Source organism: Catharus ustulatus, chromosome 40 (genome assembly GCF_009819885.2).
Source record: "Catharus ustulatus isolate bCatUst1 chromosome 40, bCatUst1.pri.v2, whole genome shotgun sequence".
NCBI lineage: Eukaryota > Metazoa > Chordata > Aves > Passeriformes > Turdidae > Catharus > Catharus ustulatus.
The window spans coordinates 677,387-687,651 of record NC_046260.1 but is presented as its reverse complement, the minus strand read 5'-3'; the positions used below and the strand labels follow the sequence as shown (position 1 = coordinate 687,651).

Here is a 10,265-nt window from a genome sequence, read left to right as displayed (position 1 = left end):
CAGCGCGCGCACAGCGAGGCCAGCAGGGGGGGGAGGGGCAGCAGCAGCAGCGCCCACAGCGGGGTCTCCATGGGGGGGGGAGGGGCTGGGGACCCCAAAATGTTCTTTGGAGACCCCTCCCCAAAATCCCCTGTACCCCAAAACCCCAAAAACCCCAAAATTTTGGGTGAAAATCCCAAAAATTTGGGGGGTCGGGAGCTCAAGAATTCACGGAGACGCCGAAATTTGGGGGGGGGAGGGGTGAAAAAATTTGGGGTGGGGGAGGGGTGGGACCCCAAAATGTTCTTTGGGGACCCCTCCCCAAAATCCTCTGAACCCCAAAACCCCAAAAACCCCAAAATTTTGGGTGAAAATCCCAAAAATTTGGGGGGGTTGGGAGCTCAAGAATTCACGGAGATGCCGAAATTTGGAGGGGGAGGGGTGAAAAATTTGGGGTGGGGGGGACCCCAAAATTTTGGGTTTAAATCTTAAAAATTTGGGGTTTCAAATCCTAAAATTTTGGGGTTCAAATCCTAAAAATTTGGGGGTTCCAACTGAAATCCCCTCCCCAAATTTTTTTTTTAAATTTTTTTTTTTTTTTGGGGGGGTGGGGGAGGGGCTCTTAAATTTGGGGAGGGGGGTCCCAAAAAATTTTTGGGGTTCCAATCTTAAAAAACCCTAAAATATTTGAGGTTCCCACCCCCTAAAAATCCCCAAATTTTTGGGGATCTCCCCCCTCCCCCCACCCTAAAAAATTCAATTTCGGGGGTCCCGCCCCTCCCCCACCCCGCTTAAAATTTATAAAAAATTCCCCAAATTGACGAAAAATCCCCAAAATCTCCCCCCCCCAAAAAAAAAAATCTCCCAACCTGCGTCCGCCGCCGCCTCGGGGAGCCCCAAAATTTCCCCTCCCCCACCCCAGGAAATCGCGGCAGGAAATGGAGGGTGGGGGAGGGGCACAGGGGGTGGGGGAGGGGCGGAGAAAAACGAGGAGACCAAAATTTGGGGGGGTCCCGGGTTTATTTTTGGGAAAATTTGGGTGGGGGGGGGTCCTGGGGATTCGGGAGAGGTGGAAATTTGGGGGGTGGGAGCAAAAAATTCGGATTTAAAAAGTCAAAATTTTGGGGTTGGGGGTCTCCAAAACGGGGCCAAAATTCCCAAATTTGGGGTCTGGGACCCAAAATTTGGATTCGAAACCCCAAAATTTGGGGCTGACATCCAAAAATCTAGGGTTGGGATCCCAAAATTTGGGGCTGGGGTCCCAAAAATGATTCCAGAACCCCGATTTTGGGGCTGGGGTCCCCAAATTTGGATTTTAAAAACTCAAAATTTGGGGCTGGGGTCTCCGAAACGGGGCCAAAATTCCAAAATTTGGGTCCAGGATCCCCCCAGAAATGAGTGCAGCCCCTCCCCCCACCCCCAGCGCAGCTGTGGTCACTCAGAGGTCACTCAGGGGTCACTCAGAGGTCACTCAGGTGGTCACTCTGCGGCCAGCTGTGGTCAGTTGGTCACTCTGGCTTGGTGCGGTCACTCAGAGATCACTCAGGTCACTTGGTGGTCACTCAGTGGTCACTTGGTGGTCACTCATCTCCAGGTGGTCATTCAGTGGTCACTCAGTAATTCCCAGGTGGTCACTTGGTGACTCTCAGGCCAGCCCGTGGTCAGTTGGTCACTCTCAGGCCAGGTGTGGTCACTCAGGGTCACTCAGAGGTCACTCTCAGTGGTCACTTGGTGGTCACTCATCTCCAGGCACTCACTCAGAGGTCAGAGATCACTTGGTGGTCACTCAGTGGTCACTCATTCCCAGGTGATCACTCAGAGGTCACTCTCAGGCCAGCTGTGGTCACTCTGGCCTGGTGTGGTCATTCACTCCCGGGTGGTCACTCAGAGGTCACTCAGTGGTCACTCAGGTCACTCAGTGCTCACTCAGTGTCACTCAGTGGTCACTCATGGTCACTGGTCACTCAGGGTCACTCAGTGGTCACTCAGAGGTCACTCAGTGGTCACTCAGTGTCACTCAGTGGTCACTCAGAGGTCACTCAGTGGTCACTCAGTGGTCACTCATGGTCACTCAGGCCAGCACGTGCGCCACGGGCACTCTCCGTGTCCGGCCTCCGGCCGCGGGCGGTTCCACGATGGCCGCGGGGTCGGCGCCGTCGTCGTCGTCGCTGTCGGCGTCGGGGGGCAGCCCTGGGGGGAGGGGGGGGGTTCTAGAACCTTCTGGGGGGTTCTAGAACATTCCGTGGGGGTCTAGAACATTCCAGGGGGCTCTGGAACCTTCCCTGGGGGTCTGGAATCTTCCAGAAGGTTCCGTAACATTTTCTAGAGATCTAGAACCTTCCCTGTGGGTCTGGAACCTTCTGAGGAGATCCAGAACGTTCCATGGGGTTCTGGAACCTTCAGGGGCGTTCTGGAAGCTTCCCTGGGGCTCTGGAACCTTCTGTGGGGGTTCTAGAACATTCCACGGGGCTCTGGAAACTTCTGTGGAGATCTAGAACATTCAATGGGGTTCTAGATCCTTCCAGGCAGTTCTGGAACCTTCCCTGGGGCTCTGGAACCTTCTGTAGCAGTCTAGAACCTTCTATGGGGCTCTGGAACCTTCTAAGGGGGGTTCTGGAATCTTCCATGAAGGACTTGAACTGCCCATAATAATCTAGAATGTTCCAAGGGGCTCTAGAACCTCCCATACAGATCTAGAATGTTCAACATGGTTCTAGAACCTTCTGAGGGGGTTCTGAAAGCTTCCCTGGGGGGTCTGGAACCTTCTGTGGAGATCTAGAACCTTCAGTGGGGTTCAGCAACCTTCTATGGGGTCTGTGGGGTTCTACATTCTATGGGGTTCCAGAACGTTCTAGAAGGTTCTAGGCTCACCCAGGGCCTCTCTCTGTGCCCGTCTCCAGCCCCTCAGCAGCACGTTCTGTGGGGTTCTAGAAGGTCCTATGGGGCTCTATACTGTTCTATGGGGTTCTAGAAGCTTCTATGGGGTTCTAGAAGCTTCCATGGGGTTCTAGAAGGTTCTAGGCTCACCCAGGGCCTCTCTCCGCGCCCGTCTCCGGTCCCTCGGCAGCGTGTTCTGCGGGGTTCTAGAAGGTTCTATGGGGCTCTATACGGTTCTATGGGGTTCTAGAATATTCTAGAAGGTTCTAGGCTCACCCAGGGCCTCTCTCCGCGCCCGTCTCCGGTCCCTCGGCAGCGCGTTCCCAGCCGCCAGGAAGGCGGCCCCGCCCAGGGCGGCGGCGAAGGGCAGGAGCAGCAGGGCCCGGAGCAAGGCCCCGGCCCCGCGCTGGAACGAGACGGCGGCGGCGCCGCCCCCGAGGGCGTCGCTCACCTGGGGGGACAGGGGAGGGATCAGGGGGGACGGGCAGGGAGGGACCAGTGCGATCCCAGCGCTCCCAGTATGGCCCCAGTGCTCCCAGTACGGCCCCAGTGCTCCCAGTACGGCCCCAGTGCTCCCAGTATGGGCCTAGAGCCTCTCCCAGTGCTCCCAGTATGGGCCTAGAGCCTCTCCCAGTGCTCCCAGTATGGGCCTAGAGCCTCTCCCAGTGCTCCCAGTATGGGCCTAGAGCCTCTCCCAGTGCTCCCAGTATGGGCCTAGAGCCTCTCCCAGTGCTCACAAAATGGCGGCGCCCCCAGAGCCCTCACAGAGGCCCCGCCCCTCCCAGTGCTCCCAGCATGGTGCTGGTGCTCTCCCAGTATGATCCCAGTGCTCCCAGTATGGCCCCAGTGCTCCCAGTATGGGCCTAGAGCCTCTCCCAGTGCTCCCAAAATGGCGGCGCCCCCACAGCCCTCACGGAGGCCCCGCCCCTCCCAGTGCTCCCAGTATGGGCCTAGAACCACTCCCAGTGCTCCCAGTACGACCCCAGTGCTCCCAGTATGGTGCTGGTGCTCTCCCAGTATGATCCCAGTGCTCCCAGTATGATCCCAGTGCTCCCAGTACGGCCCCAGTGCTCCCAGTATGGGCCTAGAGCCTCTCCCAGTGCTCCCAAAATGGCGGCGCCCCAGAGCCCTCACGGAGGCCCCGCCCCCAGCACGTCAATCATCTGAGGGGGCGGGGTCAAAAAAGGCGGGAATGGCGTGAGGGGAGCAGGCCCCGCCCATCCCAGTGCTCCCAGTATGGGCCTAGAGCCTCTCCCAGTGCTCCCAGTATGGGCCTAGAGCCTCTCCCAGTGCTCCCAAAATGGCGGCGCCCCAGAGCCCTCACGGAGGCTCCGCTCCTCCCACTGCTCCCAGTACAATCCCAGTGCTCCCAGTACGACCCCAGTGCTCCCAGTATGGTGCTGGAGCTCTCCCAGTATGATCCCAGTGCTCCCAGTATGATCCCAGTGCTCCCAGTATGGGCCTAGAGCCTCTCCCAGTGCTCCCAAAATGGCGGCGCCCCAGAGCCCTCATGGAGGCCCCGCCCCTCCCAGTGCTCCCACTATGGGCCTAGAACCACTCCCAGTGCTCCCAGTATGATCCCAGTGCTCCCAGTATGGCCCCAGTGCTCCCAGTATGGGCCTAGAGCCTCTCCCAGTGCTCCCAGTTTGGGCCTAGAGCCTCTCCCAGTGCTCACAAAATGGCGGCGCCCCAGAGCCCTCATGGAGGCCCCGCCCCTCCCAGTGCTCCCAGTATGATCCCAGTGCTCCCAGTATGACCCCAGTGCTCCCAGCATGGTGCTGGTGCTCTCCCAGTATGATCCCAGTGCTCCCAGTACGGCCCCAGTGCTCCCAGCATGGTGCTGGTGCTCTCCCAGTATGATCCCAGTGCTCCCAGTACAACCCCAGTGCTCCCAGTACGGCCCCGGTGCTCTCCCAGTGCTCCCAAAATGGCGGCGCCCCCAGAGCCCTCACAGAGGCCCCGCCCCTCCCAGTGCTCCCAGTATGGGCCTAGAACCACCCCCAGTGCTCCCAGTATGATCCCAGTGCTCCCAGCATGGTGCTGGTGCTCTCCCAGTATGATCCCAGTGCTCCCAGTATGATCCCAGTGCTCCCAGTATGGGCCTAGAGCCTCTCCCAGTGCTCCCAAAATGGCGGCGCCCCCAGAGCCCTCACAGAGGCCCCGCCCCTCCCAGTGCTCCCAGTATGGGCCTAGAACCACTCCCAGTGCTCCCAGTATGATCCCAGTGCTCCCAGTATGACCCCAGTGCTCCCAGCATGGTGCTGGTGCTCTCCCAGTATGATCCCAGTGCTCCCAGTATGGTGCTGGTGCTCTCCCAGTATGATCCCAGTGCTCCCAGTACGGCCCCAGTGCTCCCAGTACGGGCCTCGAACCTGTCCCAGTACTCCCAGTATGGGCCTAGAACCACTCCCAGTTCCTCTCATTCCCCTCCCAGTCCCTCCCAGTTTGATCCCAGTCCATCTCAGTCCCTCCTAATCCCCTCCCAGTCCCTCCCAGTCCATCCCAGTTTATCCCAGTCCCCTCCCAGTCTCACCAGTCCCACCAGGTAGGGGCTCCCAGCGTCTCCCAGTAAGTGCGAGGCCACGATCTGCAGGGCCTCGGCCGTGGAGCGCCGCGACGGGGGCACCACGTACTGGGAGGGGTTACTGGGCTTACTGGGAGCCACTGGGACACGCCCAGAGCCCTCCCAGTTCATCCCAGTGCCCTCCCAGTTCAGCCCAGTGCCCTCCCAGTTCAATCCCAGTTCATCCCAGTACATTCCAGCTCAATCCCAGTTCATCCCAGTCCTTCCCAGTCCATCCCAGTCCCTCCCAGTCCATCCCAGTGCCCTCCCAGTCCATCCCAGTCCATCCCAGTCCCTCCCAATCCCTTCCCAGTCCATCCCAGTCCCTCCCAGTCTCACCAGTAAGATGTCGGCCACGATGGCCCAGTTCAGGGACAGGAGGGTCTCACCCAGGAAAATGAAAACCTGAGCAGGGAGGGGCGGGTGAGCTCCCAGTTCATCCCAGTTCATCCCAGTAACATCCCAACCGATCCCAGTTGGTTCCCAGTCCATCCCAGTCCACCCCAGTCTATCCCAGTTGGTTCCCAGTCCATCCCAGTTGGGTTCCAGTCCTTCCCAGTCCATCCCAGTTGGGTTCCAGTCCTTCCCAGTCCATCCCAGTGACCCCAAACCCCCTCCCAGTGATCCCAGTGAGCCCCTCCCAGTCCCTCCCAGTCTATCCCAGTTGGTTCCCAGTCCATCCCAGTTGGTTCCCAGTCCATCCCAGTTGGGTTCCAGTCCATCCCAGTCACTCCCAGTTCCTCCCAGTCCTTCCCAGTCACTCCCAGTCCATCCCAGTGACCCGAAACCCCCTCCCAGTGATCCCAGTGAGCCCTCCCAGTCCATCCCAGTCAATCCCAGTCCCTCCCAGTCTACCCCAGTTGGGTTCCACTCCCTCCCAGTCCCTCCCAGTCCATCCCAGCTGGTTCCCAGTTGGTCCCAGTCCCTCCCAGTCCATCCCAGTTGGGTTTCACTCCCTCCCAGTCCCTCCCAGTCCCCTCCCAGTTTATCCCAGTTGGTTCCCAGTCCATCCCAGTTGGTTCCCAGTCTATCCCACTTGGTTCCCAGTCCATCCCAGTTGGGTTCCAGCCCATCCCAGTCCCTCCCAGTCTATCCCAGTTGGTTCCCAGTCCCTCCCAGTGACCCCAAACCCCCTCCCAGTGACCCCAGTGAGCCCTCCCAGTCCATCCCAGTCCATCCCAGTGACCCAAAACCCCATTCCAATGACCCCAAACCCCCTCCCAGTCCCTCCCAGTATATCCCAGTTTGTCCCAGCGCTCACGTAGGCGGCGGGGGGGCAGGGCCAGGCACACAGCAGGGCCAGCAGCAAACATGGCGCCCCCCCCAGGAGCCCAGTAAGCCTTCCCAGTTCAAACCAGTAACATCCCAGTCACCCCAAACCCCCTCCCAGTGATCCCAGTGAGCCCTCCCAGTCCATCCCAGTCCATCCCAGTCCATCCCAGTCCATCCCAGTCCCTCCCAGTCCATCCCCACTGGGTTCCAGTCCATCCCAGTTGGTTCCCAGTCCATCCCCACTGGGTTCCAGTCCATCCCAGTTGGGTTCCAGTCCATCCCAGTTGGTTCCCAGTCCATCCCAGTGACCCCAAACCCCCTCCCAGTGACCCCAGTGAGCCCTCCCAGTCCATCCCAGTCCATCCCAGTTGGGTTCCAGCCCATCCCCGTTGGGTTCCAGTCCATCCCAGTCCATCCCAGTTGGTTCCCAGTCCATCCCCGTTGGGTTCCAGTCCATCCCAGTTGGGTTCCAGTCCATTCCAGTCCCTCCCAGTCCATCCCAGTTGGTTCCCAGTCTATCCCAGTTGGTTCCCAGTCCATCCCAGTTGGGTTCCAGTCCATCCCAGTCACTCCCAGTTCCTCCCAGTCCTTCCCAGTCACTCCCAGTCCATCCCAGTGACCCGAAACCCCCTCCCAGTGATCCCAGTGAGCCCTCCCAGTCCATCCCAGTCAATCCCAGTAACATCACAGTCTATCCCAGTTGGATCTTAATCCATCCCAGTTTATCCCAGTCCCTCCCAGTCTATCCCAGTTGGGTTTCACTCCCTCCCAGTCCCTCCCAGTCCCCTCCCAGTCCATCCCAGTTGGTTCCCAGTCCATCCCAGCTGGGTTCCAGCCCATCCCAGTCTATTCCAGTTGGTTCCCAGTCCATCCCAGTTGGTTCCCAGTCCATCCCAGTTTATCCCAGTCCCTCCAAGTCTATCCCAGTTGGTTCCCAGTCTACCCCAGTTGGGTTCCACTCCCTCCCAGTCCATCCCAGTGACCTGAAACCCCCTCCCAGTGACCCCAGTGAACCCTCCCAGTCCATCCCAGTCCATCCCAGTCCATCCCAGTTGGGTTCCAGCCCATCCCAGTTGGGTTCCAGCCCATCCCAGTCACTCCCAGTTCCTCCCAGTCCTTCCCAGTCACTCCCAGTCCATCCCAGTGACCCGAAACCCCCTCCCAGTGACCCCAGTGAGCCCTCCCAGTCCATCCCAGTCCATCCCAGTAACATCACAGTCTATCCCAGTTGGATCCCAGTCCATCCCAGTTTATCCCAGTCCCTCCAAGTCTATCCCGGTTGGTTCCCAGTCTACCCCAGTTGGGTTTCACTCCCTCCCAGTCCATCCCAGCTGGTTCCCAGTTGGTCCCAGTCCCTCCCAGTCTATCCCAGTTGGGTTTCACTCCCTCCCAGTCCCTCCCAGTCCCCTCCCAGTCCATCCCAGTTGGTTCCCAGTCCATCCCAGTTGCGTTCCAGCCCATCCCAGTCCCTCCCAGTCCATCCCAGTTGGTTCCCAGTCCATCCCAGTGACCCCAAACCCCCTCCCAGTGACCCCAGTGAACCCTCCCAGTCCATCCCAGTCCATCCCAGTCCATCCCAGTGACCCAAAACCCCATTCCAATGACCCCAAACCCCCACCCAGTCCCTCCCAGTTTATCCCAGTTTGTCCCAGCGCTCACGTAGGCGGCGGGGGGGCAGGGCCGGGCGCACAGCAGGGCCAGCAGCAAACATGGCGCCCCCCCCAGGAGCCCCCCCGCGCACAGCAATGGATCGGCCCGGGGGTGCCGGGGGCGGAGCCTGCGCGAAAGCTCCGCCCCCAGCCCCACCCCCAGCACCCCCGAGCTGCAGGTCAGGGCGCCGAACAGGAGGCTGGGGGCAAAGGTCAAAGGTCAAAGGTCAAAGGGTAAAAAAAATTTTAAAAAATGGTTGTGGATGTTGGGAGAAAGGGGAAGAATTTTACCCAAAATTTCCCCAAAAAATTCCCTCAAAATATCCCAACATTCTCCCAAAATTTCCCAAAAATTCGCCTCAAACCTCCCAAAACCCCCCCAAAAAATCTCCAAAAAAATCCCAAAAAATTTAAAAAAAATCCCCAAATGTCCCCAACCCCCCCCAGAATGTCACCCCCCGGAAACCCCAAAAAAATCCCCCAAATCCCCCCCAAAAATCCCAAAACCTGCCCCAAAATCCCCCCCCAAAAATCCCCCAAAATAAAAAAATCCCATAAAAACCCTAAAAACTCCCCCACCAAAATCCCCCAAAATTCCCTATAAATCCAAAAAAAATCCCCCAAAACATCCCCAAAAAATCCCCAAAAAATCTTCAAAAAATCCCCTAGAATTATCTATAAATCCCCAAAAAAATCCCAAAAAATCCCCCCAAAAAATCCAAAAAAATCCAAAAAAAATCCCAAAAAATCCAAAATAAATCCCAAAAAATCCGCCCTAAAATCTTCTAAAATCCCCAAAACCCCCCCAAAAAATCCCAAAAAAAACCCCCAAAAATCCCCATTAAAAATAAAAAATCAAAAAAAATTCCCAAAAAATCCCCAAAAAATCCACCCAAATTTCCCAGAAAATCCAAAAAAAATCCCCAAAGAAATCCCAAAAAATCCTCAAAAAAAATCCCAAAAAATCCCCAAAAAATCCCAAAAAATCTCCCAAAAATCTCCCAAAAATCCCAAAAAAATCCCAAAAAAATCCCAAAAAATCAAAAAAAAATCCCCCAAAAATCCCAAAAAAATCCCCAAAAAAAATCCCCAAAAAATCCCAAAAAATCCCCAAAAAATCCCAAAAAAATCCCAAAAAATCCCCAAAAAATCCCAAAAAAATCCCAAAAAATTCCCAAAAAATTCCCAAAAAAATCCCAAAAAATCCCCCAACCCCCTCAGAACCCCCTCCCCTCCCCTCCCCCCCCCCAGCCCCTCACCCACCTCTCGTCTCCCTGGCAGCGCCGCCCCCCCCGGCAGGGCTGCCCCTCCCCCCGCGCCAGCCGCACCCGGAACAGGAACGCCGGAGCCCAGAGCGCCAGGGCGCCGGTGACAAACGCCACCGAGGTGAATCCCAGCGTGGACAGCACCAGGGTCCGGCTGGGGAGGGAGAGAAAATCAGAAATGCCAAAAAAATCCCGGAATTCCAAAAAAAACCCGGTCAAAATCGCCCCAAAATGAGCCAAAATCGGGAAATTCTGACCCAAAAACGGCAAATTCTGACCCAAAATCGACATAAAGTGACCAAGAATGGGTCAAGGTGACACCAGGGTCCGGCTGGGGAGGGGGAGAAAATCAGAAATGCCAAAAAAATCCCAAAATTCCAAAAAAACCCCATTAAAATAACCCGAAATATGGAAATTTTGACCCAAAATCGGGAAATTCTGACCCAAAAACGGCAAATTCTGACCCAAAATCGACATCAACTGACCAAGAATGGGTCAAGGTGACACCAGGGTCAGAAATTCCCAAAAAAATCCTGAAATTCCAAAAAAAATCCCAAAATTAAAAAAAAAAAACCAATAAAATTGGCCAAAATATGGAAATTTTAACCCAAAATAGCCAAAATCCACCCAAATTCTGAGCCAAAAATGGCTCAAATCCAC

General features: G+C 56.6%; 1 protein-coding gene across 1 annotated transcript; it reads right to left on the bottom strand.

Annotated features, from left to right (window-relative positions):
- Positions 1–1,978: 1,978 nt before the first annotated feature.
- Positions 1,979–9,913, bottom strand: LOC117010246 (protein spinster homolog 1-like). The gene is made up of 6 exons (XM_033084539.2): positions 9,604–9,913; positions 8,351–8,540; positions 5,759–5,824; positions 5,390–5,488; positions 3,133–3,307; positions 1,979–2,169 (listed from the first exon to the last, which is right to left on the bottom strand). The coding sequence occupies exons 1-6, from the start codon at positions 9,894–9,896 to the stop codon at positions 2,051–2,053; spliced, it is 942 nt and encodes a 313-aa protein (XP_032940430.1). The 5' UTR covers positions 9,897–9,913; the 3' UTR covers positions 1,979–2,050.
- Positions 9,914–10,265: the final 352 nt, after the last annotated feature.